The following is a 16,567-nucleotide window of genomic DNA, read 5'->3' as shown; positions in this document are numbered from 1 at the left end:
TGCACCCGCGCGGAAAACTCGCCTGTGTGAAAGAGGCCTTAGGATAGGTCATCAATATGTATAGCTGGACAACCCCTTTAAGTAATGACTTGCTCTTCACAAGTCACACATCACATCCAGTCTCAGCACTTGAGTGCTTTGTAATGTCTGCCCAGATGTGTCCTCTATAACAGTTCAGAGGTGTCTGAAATTTACAGCATTTTAAAATGTTACATAAATGAGTTCTATTTACACTTTAGGTGCAAAAAGTCTGAAAAGAAAATCATAGAAGTTGTTTAAAAAAGTTGAACACATAATAAATGTGGTCTGTTGCATAACTATTTTTAACCACATATGTGCCATTTTAAAATGTCAATTTTTCATACCTGACCATCCAATATAAATAGCATAAATATAAATATCCTCTGGATAGGTCATCAGTATCTCATCGGTGGGGGCCCGACATCCTGAACCACTGCCGATCAGCTGTTTTGAGAAGACATCAGGGTTCCTGAGAGCGCCGCTGCCTTCTTGCAGCTTACCAAGCACAACGCCGTACATTGTATAGCGGCTATGCTTGGTATCGCGCTCAGCCCCATTCACTTCAATGCTGCTGAGCTGCGCCTAAGCCATGTGACAGATGAAGGTGTCATTACATTGACAGACACTTGATACTGTCATAACGTGTAATAATTCTGGCTGACATTAAAGGGAGTCTTTTACGCCGATTCACCCTATTAACCTAACAACAGACTTATGTCCACGGCATCCCCCCTTTCAAAACTGTGCTTACCGTATGTTCCTTGCTTTCATCGTTCTGCCCCAAAAAAACACTTTTAATCCATATGCAAATTAGGCTGTGAAGGTGCCCAGGGGTGGCGTTACAACGCCCTGTGCCCAGGCCCCTGGGTCATTTTCATACGAATCCACTCCCCCTCCACCGCGTTTGCCCGCCCTTGGTCTCTGCTCTAACCTCCCTCCTCCCGTCCGTAATCCTGCGCCGATGACTGCGAAATCGGCGCGTGCGCATTGAATGACCACAGTCTGGCCGGGGCATCACAGTTTACCGTGCGCATGCGCCGGCCCCGGCCTAACTTACGTTCTTGCAGTGATGCGCTGTGTTAATACGGTGAATCGGCGTGAAAGACTCCCTTTAACTGTCATGTTTTTTTGGTCAGTGGCCTTTTTTTTTCTTACTTTGCAGCATGCTGAAGGTGTGCCACGTTTCTGGCAATTTTCTCCATGGATTTCAGTAGGTTTTTCAATATTCATTGCAAAAAGACACTCAAACACTGTACAAATAGACATTATTGAGAAAACGCCACTAAAACCACCAGTGTCATTAAAAAGGCTCTAAACATTAGAGAACTAGAGACATTTTTAGAGGCATTTCACTTGCAGAAATAACTCCAACAGACAAGATAAAAGTGTCCCCCTATTAATTCCTTTTAATAAACGTGTAGCGTTCCCACGGTTATAAAATGGTTTCATTCGAGCCCTTGCTGTATCACATTCCCAGGGCAGAATATAGCGATGAATAAACAATTCGCTATCTTTCAGAGGGCTATACATGGAATTCCAGCTGGTGGCAGTGGAGGAGAAGCACTTGGCGTCCGTTTGGAGAAAGATTAAACTATGTTCACATGAGCTGATTTCCTGCCAGCAGCTTCTCAATCTCAGTTTTGTACTGAAAGTTTATATGGACTTTTAATGAATCTCACATGTAACTCAAGATTCCCACGCTCCATTTTTCCCCCTATTTCAAATGCTCCTTAAAATGATTGTTCACCCCTGGGGACCTTTTCTGCAGACCCCCAGCATGGCTGGACCCGTGGTAAGAATCATATTTACCTGATGCCCATTGATCCCCCTTGGGCATCACAGGTGTTGGGTCTCCTCTTGTCAACATCTAGTTTCACACGGGTCACTTGGCTGCTGCAGCCAATGACTAGCCGCAGCGGTGATGTGTCACCCATGCATTACATGACCCAGTATATGTATTGATTGTAGTGGATGGCACTCCTGGATATGATGTTCGGTGCTCAGTGGAAGAAATCAATCATATGTATATATAAGAACCACGGCACTCGAGAAGTCGTTTTTCAAAATTCAATTCATTTATTAGTTGTCCATCCCAAAAGGATCTTTTTTATATATATTGCAAATATATTGATCACGGCCTGAAAATAGTTATAATATTTTAATATTACATAAATGCAGTTTTATAGAACAATATATAAATGGACTTTGTTAGAGAAATAAGCAAAAATTATTATAATATTATAATCTCAAAAGATGTCTACTACCAGTAGAGAATCAGGTATATAATCAGGTATATAATCTGACAAAGAGATGGAGGTGTGGCAGAATGGAGGTGTGGCAGAATATATATGGTGATAGATAAGGCGATATCGTGCAAATGGTCTTCGTATGGTCTAGCAGGGTCGGTGTGGGCGCCTATATATAGGGAAATTATCGAGAGGTGTGTTACAATATGGCATAATATGCATACAGGGTATCATCTTATGTATAGTAATTATAGACATAGAAAATAGCTGTTTAATGAGTCTAATAGATAGTGTATTGAAGATATGGTGGGGACAAAGGGTCAAATAGGTAGGAGTATTGACAACGGGTTTAGTCATAGTAATATTGATCCCATATCTCAGTACCATATATCCACACTATCTATATACTAGACAAAGAGCATTACTTATTGCATATTGAGGCTTATAGAAGAATAATGTATGAATATTATTAGAACCAAAGGTGAACCTTAATATTGATATTTATCATCAAAAGGAGGTAAATATACAGTTCATAAATAAACAAACAAAATCATAATTGGAGGTAGGAAAAATTGAGAACAGGAATTCTAATGATACAGAGTGAGATGAGAGCAGTAGGGGGAAGATATATGAGCAAAAAGAGGTTAGCTGATATTAGTCATATATGTTTAATGATAATGCCAGGGGTAGGTAGTGTCCAAGTATATAAAGCATATAAAGCAAAGTTATAGACAAGGTACATCAATATGCGCATTATAAGGGGGGCATAAGCGAACGGACAAATCATAAGTGGTGACCATAGGAGGCATGAAGCGAGGTAAGGGACTATATATTGCAATCATATAGTGCCAGACTAATTGTGAACGGCAGGAGCATCTTTAGAGGCGGCAAAATAGCGCAGAATCGCAGTGGAGACACAAAGTAGCTGTGTCGTTACCAACCTGTTGCTGGAGATCATCAGGAACCGGGAGGACTCGCCAGGGTTAGTGAAGAACCCGGCTTTAAATGGAGCTGGGGGAGGTCCGTGCGTAATCGGTCAAGCCGAGATATCGCGAGATATCGCGATATATATTCTGCCACACCTCCATCTCTTTGTCAGATTATATACCTGATTATATACCTGATTCTCTACTGGTAGTAGACATCTTTTGAGATTATAATATTATAATAATTTTTGCTTATTTCTCTAACAAAGTCCATTTATATATTGTTCTATAAAACTGCATTTATGTAATATTAAAATATTATAACTATTTTCAGGCCGTGATCAAGGTCCTATTAGGACTGAAACGTTGGCCAATTTGCAATATATATAAAAAAGATCCTTTTGGGATGGACAACTAATAAATGAATTGAATTTTGAAAAACGACTTCTCGAGTGCCGTGGTTCTTATATTTACATGACCCAGTGACATGACTCATGGCTGACTCATCAATGACTGGCTGCAGCGGCCACCTGACCTGCGTTGATGTAGGGCCTGCAGCGCCCGAGGGGGAACAGTGGAGCGGGAACCCATTGCCAGGGATCAGGTGAAATATGATTGGGTTTCGCCTCGAGAGGGATCTGCAAAACAGGTCCCCAGGGGTAAATAACCCCCTTAAAACATACCTAAATAAAATGGTGAGATTTTGTGATTACTGTGCGTTTGCTACATCCTTGCTAGTCTGCTTAGCTAGTGCACACCATTCATGGTCATTATTTTTTATCTAGCCTGTCTGTGTCCATTGTACTACAAATAATGGGCCGTCTTTATGAAAACTGTCATTATGAAGACTGTCCTTGTTGTCCATAGCTGCCAATCAGAGCTCAGTTTTCATCTCTGAAATTCCTCTGGAAGAATGAAAGCTGAGCTCTGGTTGCTTTAAAGGGCTTCTGTCAGCCCACTAAACCTGTTTGAATTCAAAATATCGCGCCTGCGCCGTACCTGTCTTTAATCGGCGCAGGCGCACTGAGAGGCGCCCGCTCTGTCGGCGCTCCATCCTCAATGCGCCTGCGCCGTTGACGTCACATCTACACCCGGCGCAGGCGCATTGAGGATGGAGCGGCCGAGAGAGCGGCCGCTTCTCAGTGCGCCTGCGCCGATTAAAGACAGGTACGGCGCAGGCGCGATATTTTGAATTCAAACAGGGCCAGCAGAGAACGATCCCGTTCCCTGGCCCTGTCACTCACACAGCGGAGGGGGCGTCATTATGAGAGGAGGATGCGGCTGCTACCAGCAAGTAGCCGCCCTACTTGCTGGTAGCAAGGTAATTTACATATTATAAAAATTGCTTTTTAACAAAATCTACTGAACAAAAATGAATATTTAGCTTATGTATAGGGAGCTCGCAGTGTAGGGATTATTATTAACCAAAAAAAAAAAAAAACGGTTTAGTGGGCTGACAGAAGCCCTTTAAGTCTTAAAGGTAATCTGTCACCAGTTTTATGCTGCTAGGTTTTAACCAGAAACTGAGAACTTCTGGCTTTCACCGCCACCTGCTGCTGATTGACCTTTTTTCCAGCTGAATTAGCAGGAGGTGGCAGATGAAATCAGGAGATCATGGATATTTAGGACTAAGGGGAAATTGGGCATAGATCCTACAGGGATATTTCCCGGTAGGCTGATGCCCCAGGGGACCACCCAGCTCTCCTCTCTGCTAATGACCAGGTATATAATGAGCTCTCAGCAGTAATTAACGCTGTGAAGCAAATGTGCCGAAAAGAATTACTCGGTTGACAAGGGGGCATGGCTTAAAGGGTGTTGTTTAGAATAAAGGGGCTGGCATAAGGTGCAACATTGTGCACAAAATTGGCACAAAGTGCGGCAACTGATGGTGTAAAATTAGCCCAAACTGTCTGGCTCAGCACCAAATTTATCAACCAGTCTGAGCCTCTGTGATACATTTAGCGCCACTTTATACTGCCTACTGTTAGTTTACGCAGTCTGTATTTTAGACAGGATTAGTAATTGTACCCCATTATACACTTTTTTGCCATAAAACATGATGTTGTAATATATAAGTCTAATCTTTTTCTTATTTTCCTGCAGGGATTGGTAAGAACGTCATCTGTGACAGGACAGCAACACCCCTTGATGCCTTCCGAATGATGTCGGCTGCCCACTATTATCCTAAACTTTTGAGCATCATGGGGAATGTCTTGCGGTTTCTGCCTGCTTTTGTACAGATGAAGCAGCTGATCCAAGAAGGATATGTGGGAGAACTTCAAGTGTGCGAGGTCCAGGTCCACAGTGGAAGTCTACTGGGAAAGAAGTACAACTGGAGCTGTGATGATCTCATGGGTGGTGGTGGACTGCATTCTGTTGGTAGCTACATTATAGACCTCTTGACTTTCCTAACCAACCAGAAAGCAGTGAAGGTCCACGGATTTTTGAAAACTTTTGTAAAGCACACAGACCATATAAATGGAATCCGACAGATAACCAGCGATGATTTCTGCACATTTCAGATGGTCCTTGAAGGTGGAGTGTGCTGTACCGTTACCCTCAACTTTAACATCCCCGGGGAGTTTAAACAAGACGTAACAGTTGTCGGATCATCTGGAAGACTAAATGTAACGGGGACGGATCTCTATGGACAGAGGAACAATTCCTCCGAGCAAGAATTACTTTTAAAAGACTCCACACCCATCAGCAATTCCCTCTTGCCTGAAAAGGCTTTTAGTGATATTCCTTCTCCATATCTTATAGGGACTATCAAAATGGTGCAGGCGGTACGGCAGGCGTTTCAGGACCAGGAGGACAGGAGAACCTGGGACGGCAGGCCGCTGACAATGGCAGCTACCTTTGATGACTGTCTTCATGCTCTTTGTGTAGTGGACATGATAAAAAAATCTAACCAGACCAGTGAATGGCAGAATATAGTAATTATGACTGAGGAGCCTGAATTAAGCCCGGCTTACTTAATAAGCGAAGCGCTGCGCAGGAGCCGCATGTCCTTGTATTGCTAGCATGGTAGATGTTAGCATTTGTAAATGTATGCTGCTCTGGTATTTATGTATATAGGCAGATGGTACAGGTTTATGCCATAAGTTAAGCATTTATCTATTACTGCTGTAGTCGGAAAGGAGCTGACTCTTTCCATAGCTGACGAGCTATGAACATTTATCAGAATGGGATAAATATCCAGGATTATAGCGCCTCATTAAGCTTCAAGCTGTAGAAATCGGTCATCATTGTACATTTTCAAAGAGGTTGTTTTACATATAAAAAAATGTGAATTTCAAATCAAATGCTCAAAGTGGTCGTCTGATTTTTATATTGATGGCCTATCCTCAGAATAGGTCATCAGTAGGTGATTGGTGGGGGTTCAACTCCCGGCACCCCCATGATCAGCTGTATGAAGACACCGCAGTGCTCTAATATTGCTTAGGCCTCTTAGGCCAGTCATGTCATGTTCATCGGTGACATGGCCAAGGTGCAGCTCAGTCCCATTCAAGTGATCCAATGGACAGCACTGTGTTTGGCAAGCTACGTGGGGGCTGTGGTAGTTCTGGTGAGTGCCACAGCTTCCTCAAAGAGTTGATTAACGGGGGTGTCAGGAGTCGGACTCCCACCAATCTCCCACTACAATAAATGGAGAGGTGGTTAAAGGTCCATTCACACGTCTGTATGTGTTTTGTGGATCCACAAAACACGGACACCGGCAATGTACGTTCCGCATTTTGCGGACCACACATCGCCGGCACTCTCATAGAAAATGCCTTTTCTTGTCCGCAATTGCGGACAAGAATAGGACATGTTCTATTTTTTGGCAGATCCGGTAGTGCGGATGCGGACAGAACATCCCGGCCCCATTGAAAATGAATGGGTCCGCACCTGTTCCGGACGTGTGAATGGACCCTAAGCATGTGCAATAACACACCACTTATCCTCTATGGGACTGCTGGAAATAGCCACGTACAGTGCTCAGCTATCTCCGCTAGTCCCATAGAGAATGATTGGAGTGGAAGCGTGCTCAACCATGTCACCATTCATTCGGGGGACTTGGGGCCCTTGTTTTCATGATTGGTCCCAGCAGTCAAACCTCCAACGATCAGATATTTATCCCCTATCCTGTCGATAGAGGATAAGTTTACATCTTAAGACAACCCTTTTAAGAACTTCAAGTAGCACATCCTATTATGACTTGGAAGCTTTTGCTCTCACTGCAAATACTAGAAATACCTTGTGGCAGTAAAGTGTTGATGATTCATTTCAGAGCAATTCCAGAGCTAATGCAATTACAGTGCAATGTGACTCCTAAAAGGAATGTGCCATGCAGCACTCTACCCAGAGCCCCTCTACACTGCTGGGAGAATTACATCCCTGGACATAACACCTTTGACATCAGAAGATAGTTATAAGTGGCGTTCCCCTTTAACCAGTGTTATTGCACCATGACACCATTTATTTTTTACCTTCTGTAGAAACGTCCTATCCTTGTCTGCAAAACAGACAAGAATAGGACATGGTCTATTATTTTTGCGGGGCCACAGAAGGGACGTGCAGGTGTGGATAGCACACGGACAGAAACTACAGCTGTGTGTAAAAGCCCTAATCCTCTTAAAAAAAGTGACCCACTATATTAAATTGCTCAGTCTAGAAGATGTATTTCCTATTTGGGTTGATATCTCCTGTAGTGAGTACCACTAGCTTGGCTTAAACAATGTTCTGCAATAGACATATAGAGATGTTTCTAAATTTGAGGTATACAAATGAGAAACGAGGGCGGTTTATCTGTATCTATACCTTGAAAGACTAACCAGTACCATAGCCCAAGAAAACTCCTGTAAATATAAACTAAAAGCCCAAACTCAAATAAACAGAAGATAATATAAAAAAAAATATCAAAATATTTTTATTGAAACATAATAACACAGAATATAATAAAGGTGAAAAACAGAAGGCGACAGAATGTAAAAGCCCCCCACTGAACCCCTTCAGAGCGGAAACAGCACAGGTATATAGGCCAGACACAGTCAACTCCTGACGATGCTAGTGGGTTGGCAAAACGCACGTTGAGATAGTAGCCTTGCCAGGTGGACCAGACCATGTATCAATATGGGTAATTAATTTTTCTATTATTTGATCTTGCCCTACATGTTACTATATGATGCAAAATTTACATCAGTTGAAATTTGCGCATACTGCCTGGATTATTAGACTTTTTTTATATTATTATTTATTTTTGGGTGTTTTGTGGTTTACTCCTGTTATTTTGCTGATGATACTCTGAAACATTATAATTATATATCAAGGGGGCTATATATTTGTGCTGTGCTCAGTATGCCAGGTGGCATTTAGACTTTATGTATAACCGAGCTAACTATTTGTAGGGTTGTGTGGCTGACTGGCCTTATATGTATTACTCTCTATGTCGACTGTGTCTGGCCTATATACCTGTGCTGTTTCCGCTCTGCAGGGGATCAGTGGGGGGCTTTTACATTCTGTCCCGTTCTGTTTTTCACCTTTATTATATTCTGTGTTATTATGTTTCAATAAAATATTTTGATATATTGTATATATTATCTTCTGTTTATTTGAGTTTGGGCTATTAGTTTATATTTATAGGAGTTTTCTATACCTTGAAAGAACCTGTGGCCAGTCCAAGTTATATCTGCATCTATACCTTGAAAGAACCTGTGGCCAGTCCAAGTTATATCTGCATCTATACCTTGAAAGAACCTGTGGCCAGTCCAAGTTATATCTGCATCTATACCTTGAAAGAACCTGTGGCCAGTCCAAGTTATATCTGCATCTATACCTTGAAAGAACCTGTGGCCAGTCCAAGTTATATCTGCATCTATACCTTGAAAGAACCTGTGGCCAGTCCAAGTTATATCTGCATCTATACCTTGAAAGAACCTGTGGCTAGTCCAAGTTATATCTGCATCTATACCTTGAAAGAACCTGTGGCCAGTCCAAGTTATATCTGCATCTATACCTTGAAAGAACCTGTGGCCAGTCCAAGTTATATCTGCATCTATACCTTGAAAGAACCTGTGGCCAGTCCAAGTTATATCTGCATCTATACCTTGAAAGAACCTGTGGCCAGTCCAAGTTACAGCTAAACCTTCATTTTGCGTTGTGGATGCTCTGTTGAAACACACATAGCTGCTCTCCGATACTACTACTAGTACACGTGATCAGCCTCCGGCATGTGTACATGTAAGTCATGTGTTCAGCTTTATTCATTAGTACATGTGATCAGCCTCAGGCATGTGTACACGTAAGTGACTCTTGTAGAGTGAACTCGTGGTAGAAGCAGTTACAATGGCTTGCTAATACTTTTATTGCCTAAAATTAGAGGTATGATTGGGACTTTATACAAATTTGCAACATAATGAAAAATCTGATGACTTGCCCTGTGTAAATGAGTTCTTGCCTCCCATTTGAAATGCCTGTACCTCTAATTATTATAAGCGAGTTGTGTGATGATGACTCTTGTGTGCTACGTTTCGGGGATAGATCTGCTCTTTTTTTATTCCAGACACAGACATGCATTTCCGACCAAGTGTTACAGGTCCAGTCATTCTGCTTCTCACTCTGTACAGCTGTTCATAGAAATTGTGATTGCAAAAAGCATTTACATGTGAACTTGTTTCACAAGGGAAACTACATGTTCTGAAAGAAAGCCCCAACCTGTCCTTCAAAAAGGTAAATCATTGGTGGATATGTCCACATTTGCATCAAAGTTTTTTTACTTTAATGCATCCAAAAAGTTACTTTACCAATATGTTTTGTTAAACAATCTTCTGTTTTGTATCTACATCCCATATAAAGACCTGTGAGTATCCATGGTAACAGACTACAAGCAAAGCCTTTGTTGTCATACTCGCATCTGTCCCATTCTACATGTTTAAAGGGGTTTTCCAGGACTCCTGAGGATACGTCATTAATATCCAATCAGAGAGGGTCCAACACCCCTTTATTCAGCTGTTCCCTGCAGCCTCCAGCACTGGAAGTAGCTGTTGAATTGAGCAGGAAGCAGACAGCTCCATTTAAAGTGTAGTGGCCATGATTTGTTGCTGCAGCTCAGCTCCCATTGAAGTCAATGGGAGCTGAGCTGCAGTAACCAGGCACGGCCGCTAATCTTTGAACGGAGTTCCAGCGCTAGTGGCTTCAGGGAACAGCTGATCGGTGGGGGGAGGTGTCCCGAGGATAGGTCATCGATATCAGGAGCCTAGAAAACCCCTTTAACTAACCAAATGCATGTTAAGAAGAAATAGATACAGATACCATGGAGACACATAGATCCTACATAGCAGATATAGACATAAATCAGTAGGTTATTTTTAATGAAGATGCCCTGCGTGAACCCTGCCGTCTTGTAACAAGACTAGAAAATTTTAAGCAGGCATACTAGTAATCAGGTAGTGATCTGAATATTGTAACTACAGCAGAAATATGGCATCCAATGGAACATGTTATGATTTGTATGGGAAAAAAAAAAAACACTTAGGGGGTCATTTCTGATTAGATATATGTATCTTTTTGGCTTATATCTGTCGCAGATTCGGTCGCAAAGGGGATTTGCGGCCGAATCTGTTACTTCTTCCCTGGGCAGGAAAGATCATTTATCATTTTTTATGCCAAATTTTGGCGTAGAAAATGATCTAAATCTACACCAGCAAGGCAGCTGCCGGCGGTGGATGCGCCTAAACATAACTTAGGTGCATCAAGCACCAGCACAGGTATTAAGGCCGGCGTCTTAAACGCTGGTGTTAATAAAGGACCCCATTTATGTCTGGGCGGTAAAGGCCCCATGAACTTCCTTTTTAGACCTTGTGCACTTAGGTGTATTATGCCTCCACCTTGTACAGAATACTGCATACATGAGGCCTAATAGGGACGTTAGAATGTACCCATATTATGCCAGTCTGAAAGTGGCCCTGTCAGCATAATCAACTCTGCTAAACCAGATCATGTGATCATGCTGATAAAAATGTTAATGTATTTTTTAAGTATTACTAATGCAGAGAAGTCATTACTTTTATATACTGTATACTGTATGCAAATTACTTAGTTGGAGCACCGAGGGACGTGTTGTAGTGCTATGAGCACCACTACCGCTACGACCCAGTGCTCAGTACACTCTCCTCTGACATGTGATTGACAAGGCAAGACATCGCTTGTGGTATAGCTCTGTTGCTGAGCAGTGCAGATCCATTGAGCGCAGACACCGATTACGTCATTGAACCCAGAAGTGGAAGCGCCCCTGGCTTTAGCTACAAAGGAGGAACGCTTCCAGGCTCAAGGACATCATCGGCGCAGAAGAAGGTGTTTTGCTGATAAGAGCAAGACTTCAGGTTTAGACACTATTTAAAGAGAGACCCTTAACTGCAACTTTAAATGAAGGTGACAACTACCGACTCGAACGTTGATAATATGATTTTATTAAATATAACAATACATATATAGATATGATGTTCTTTTGGCAAGTTAAGTATATACAAAGAATAGACTCTATCGGGAAAACATTTTTACTTAAGTGTCCTTTCGTCCTTCCGTAGATCAACTTCAATGGCTAGCTGAAAGGGTCCAGCTTTTCTGCTGTTTTAACCAAAGAGCTTCACCCCCTAATGGAAGGTAGCCAGCATATGCAATCCATAATGGTCACTGTGTATATTTGTTCATCGGTTATTATTTCCGACCTTGGAGTGGCCAATTCCCAGACCCGTCATAAATCAGAATCCCAAGACAACCTTGGCAGGCAGTGCTAACTCTCTTGCACAAACATTTCATTTTAAGGTCGAATAAGAGGGATAACACCTTGTACACATATTTCAGACATGTCTGTTTGTTCAGTCTATCAGATAATGGACGCGGTCTCACACAAACATTTAAAGGGGTTATCCGATCCTGTAAACGCCCCCAAAATGCCCAGATCCCTCATACTGAATATACTCCCCTGGTCCCTGATGCCTGCGTCCCTCCGGATGCCTGCACGGCCGCCACTGCATCTTCCCGTCGTGCAGATCACAACATCCGACGACAAGGGTGCAGCCAATAGCAGGCCGCGACGGTGACTTGATCCCCTGGTGACGTCACACGTGATACAAGGGGGCAGGTCACCGTTGCGGCCTGCTATTGGAAACTTTCAAAGTTCTGTGTTCAGTACCAGGGACCACATACTGAACATGACAAATATCTGTGCCTCACGGAATGTTCCCAGTTGTTACAACTTTCTGCGTTGATAACCTTTGAACCACAAGAGATATTGCAAATCTGATTGTGGCAATCGATTTCTGAGAAAATTATTCTGGTCTTCTCTGATATGCTACATGATGCCCTTCCCATTGGAAAAAATTGCCCTTGAACCAATATGACGGCTTTCAAGATGGTGGACATGTTGTAGACATAACCTAAAAAATAGGCCCCCTAACCCATTACTTGCTAGAGTATTCAGATATTTGATATTCCCTTTAGTTTCTGAAATAAAAGGGTGTCCTGTGACTTTTGACTCACCCCGTATATCGATAGATGATGATTTCTCTGTATTAGTAATACCTAGAAAATAAAAAAGATATCATTTTTTAAAATAACTAATAATAATAATAATTGCATTTTTCTGTACTTCTTATGGACCAGAATGGAAAGCTAAACGGTGATGTGAACATCTAAAGTGTATGGCCAATTAATGCCTGACTTCTGAGATAAATTACCCTATCGGCTAACCTACCAAACAAATAAAACCGTACATGTGTCTGTACTGTACATCCAGTCGGGCCACTGCAAAGTCACGTTGACTGCGGAAAGGAGATGTGCTTTTTATGGCTGCAGCAAATAAGGAAGTAACCACTGAAAATGGAATCATATTAAAAAGAGGACATTTAATTACTGACAAAATGATCTTCACTTAATAGAAAATGTTGCCGCATACAGACAAGCCAGGATGTCCGTTATAGAAAGCGTCATTTTCTCCTGCAATTAGAAACTGCTATCCGGTTTCTGTTTGATTTGGCTTAAAAGGTGTCCATCTTTGAAGAGTTAATGAACGTACTGTAATTTTGCGATGACAATCAAGCCTTTGCGGAACAGAAAAATGAATATTTACACCAGGTATCTACCAAATAAAATGTAGTTCCGCTTGCAAAATATTAGGGCACGACCACACGGTCAGGTTTCCTGACACAATTTTGGAGCCAAAACCAGGAGTGAATTCAAAAAAGAGACAAAGGGGGTCATTTGTCAAACTGGTGTAAAGAAGAACTGGCTTAGTTGCCCATAGCAACCAATCCGATTCCTCTTTTCCACCTGTCCCAAATGAAAGGTGGAATATGGGCAACCAAGCCAGTTCTACTTTACACCAGTTTGACAAATGACCCCCAAATCTCCATCCTTTATACATTCTCTCCTTTTATGATCAAGATTTTAGCTTCCAAAACTACATCAGGAACCATGACCGTGTGGCCAGTGTCAGACTGGGGTGCCTAGGGCCCTCCAGTAGAACTGACTCTTGGGGCCCACCCTATAGTTGTATACAAATATTGGAAATTTATTTTATCAGCATTTAGAATGCAGGTTTTTTTTGTGTTTTCATCATAGCATTGCAAGATCCATCTTTTTTTTTAATTTTCGCACTGACATAGCTGTGCTAGACTAGAGCTTACTTTTTTCAATGCCACCATGTGGGGGTACATATCTTTTATTGATTAACTTTTATTCTTTTTTTTTGGGGGGGGGGGGACAGTAAATCTGAAATCGCTTTTCATCTAGTTTTTCATGATAAGTAAATAACTACCGGTATATAACTGGTGGCAATACCAAATATGTCTAATTAATTTCATATTTTACAAATTTTGCACTGCAAAAGCCTGCTTTATGAAAAAAGGTCATTTTTGTGTCACCACATAGCTTTCTCATTTGTCCATCAATGTTACCAAATTACACCTTGTTGATTTGTGGGACAAGTTATAGTTCTTTTTTAGCATTATTTGGGGATATATATATATATATATATATATATATTTTTTTTTTTTTTTGTTTTATTACTTTTTTTTTGTCAGAATAGGAAAAGCAGTAAATCAACTATTATTTTGATTATTATTTGCCATGCAATATAAATGTTATATTATCAGTGTTACCTGATGGTGCCATGGTCACTATTGTCTGTGGCATAGATGGTCAACCTGTGGCCCTTCAGATGTAGGCTGTCCAGGCATGCTGGGAGTTGTAGTTTGGAGGGCTGCAGGTTGAGCATTCCTGGTCTGTGGCATCTAAGGGGTCAAACAGCCAGAATCAAATAACTCACAACTGTCCTGGATCTGACAGGACAGTCCTGGCTGTACCATGGTCACGGAATGGCTGAGGTATATCCAGCTCTCAACTGTCTCTGCGTCCTTATGTCTGCTCGATGCTTCACCATTCAACTCGACTGCACTTTCCAGCAGGCGCGATGTGGTCACACATACATAGCGCTGACGGGCTGTGTAGGAGGACTGGTGCAGGACAGGAATTATCCTGTGTTCATACAAAGGACAGCAGCGCAATGTATGTGTGACAACATCGTGCCTCCCTGGGGAGCACAGGAGCTGCTCCGATCATAAGGGAATGCTTAGGTGAGTTTGTAGTGTTTATTTAATTTTTTTCTAACAGTAAAGTGGGGGTACTGCTGAGAGGCATAACTATTGTGAAGGGGCACAGTATGGGCATAGCTACTTTGTGGGGGCAAAAGTGGGAATAATTACCATGTGGGGGCACTAAGGGGACTGGGCTGGATAGGGCATGCATTGGGCAGATTTAGAGGCATGGCTTAGTGTTAAAAAAGTGCGCCATGGCGCACTACTCTGATTTTCAAAAGTTAGGTATGGAATCAGTATTCTTTGACCAATGATCCCAGCCATATGGCTGGTATTCCATGTAGTAGCCGCTGCACAGCAAATTTAGAGACAAGATGTGACCATTGTGTGGCCAGAAACCTAAAGTTCCTACGGTCTGCAAATTAATTTGGGTTATCTACTTTCTTACTGATAGTTGGTGGGCTTCAGATTTTTGGTCACAGAGTGGCTGCATCTTGGCTGCGCACTGGCACTATGCGGGACACCACTTCTAGTGCAGAATGTCAAGTACGAAATAGCATCAGCAAGTGCTGATGCCTGTGTCATTGCAACGGTGGTTTGCATTAAAGGGGTTCTCCGGGCTTTTTCTATATCAGATCGGTGGCGGTGCTGGGTGTTGGACTGATCAACTGTACGGGGAGATGGCGCGCGCAGTGCCAAAGACATAGCAGCAGCAGGAAGAGAGAAGGGAGGCGGCACGTGCACACTGCAGACGCCGTCTCCTCATACAGCTGATCGGGGGGGGGGGGGGGCCCCATAAAATCCCGGACAACCCCTTTCCCCTTTAAGGTAAACTAAACTACCAGCGGGTCTTGAAGGTCTGCAGGTGCCAGAACATGCTGGGAGCTGTCGTTCCTTGTGAGAGTCACAACGTTTTAAAATTGAAAATTAAAGTGTTTTTTTTTTAACTCTTTGGGGACTGGTCTGGGGAAATGCTCACACTTTCTCCTCTTGTTTGCAGCCCGATAGGTTTCTTATTTGCTCAGTCTCCTCCTCACTGTGCACACTAAGTGCAAGTGTCTGCCTGCCTTTCAGACTGTAGCACACAGCCCGGCTCTGCAGAGCCAGAGAGCTCCAGCATGTGAGCGGGCAGGCAGCAGGGAACGTCAATGGAAGCCGTCCAGCAGAGAGAAGCTGCGAGCTAACAGGATGGGGGGCATGGTCAGTTCAGCCAGGTCCATGGAGCCCATGACTCGAGAGGATGTGCTTTACTGCTGCAACTACACAGGATGCAAGTGGCAAGTTGTAATGCCATCCTGCCACTGCTGATACTTATGGGAACTGGAGCAAGAAGGGGCAGGGGAATACAGTGGCAGCGCTTCCTTGCGCAGAGAGAAGCTCTCATAAAGACTGCCTTACTGAATAGATCAGGGGCCCACCGAGGGATTCACCGGCTCCCCGGTGGGCCAGTCCGAGCCTGCGCGTGGCCGTACCCGTACAGATATTTTTGGGTAAAGTTCAGCAATCTTCCGGAGGTGTATTTTGTATTATTTCTGGTTTTCTGCAAACGTCTGTTCTGTTGCCACATGTGGTTAATAATTCTTGGAATGGATGCAATAAATTCTGTCCTTATCTGGTGTTGAAGTCCAAGGCTTCTGGAAGATTCTTTATTGTCACCGCTGGGAGCTTCTTCAGTAGTAGGTTATATGATATACTGTTGATTACATTGCTGGTATATTAGCTAGGGAGTTACAAAAATGTCAATAAAAAGGAATGTGAAATGTGAAGCTACGGTTTTCAAGTGGTGGTTTACTACAGG

General features: G+C 42.7%; 1 protein-coding gene across 1 annotated transcript in view; it reads left to right on the top strand.

The window, feature by feature from the left end:
* The window catches only part of GFOD1 (glucose-fructose oxidoreductase domain containing 1), a 62,784-nt gene extending 55,841 nt beyond the window's left edge, over positions 1-6,943 (top strand). The window contains exon 2 of the mRNA XM_044294411.1: positions 5,297-6,943. Within this exon, the coding sequence (XP_044150346.1) occupies positions 5,297-6,216 (920 nt within the window). The 3' untranslated portion in view covers positions 6,217-6,943. The remainder of the gene's footprint in view (positions 1-5,296) is intronic.
* Positions 6,944-16,567: the final 9,624 nt, after the last annotated feature.

Source organism: Bufo gargarizans, chromosome 5 (genome assembly GCF_014858855.1).
Source record: "Bufo gargarizans isolate SCDJY-AF-19 chromosome 5, ASM1485885v1, whole genome shotgun sequence".
Classification (NCBI taxonomy): Eukaryota; Metazoa; Chordata; class Amphibia; order Anura; family Bufonidae; genus Bufo; species Bufo gargarizans.
The sequence above is the reverse complement of the archived record's forward strand: the minus strand, read 5'-3'. Positions and strand labels throughout refer to the sequence as shown.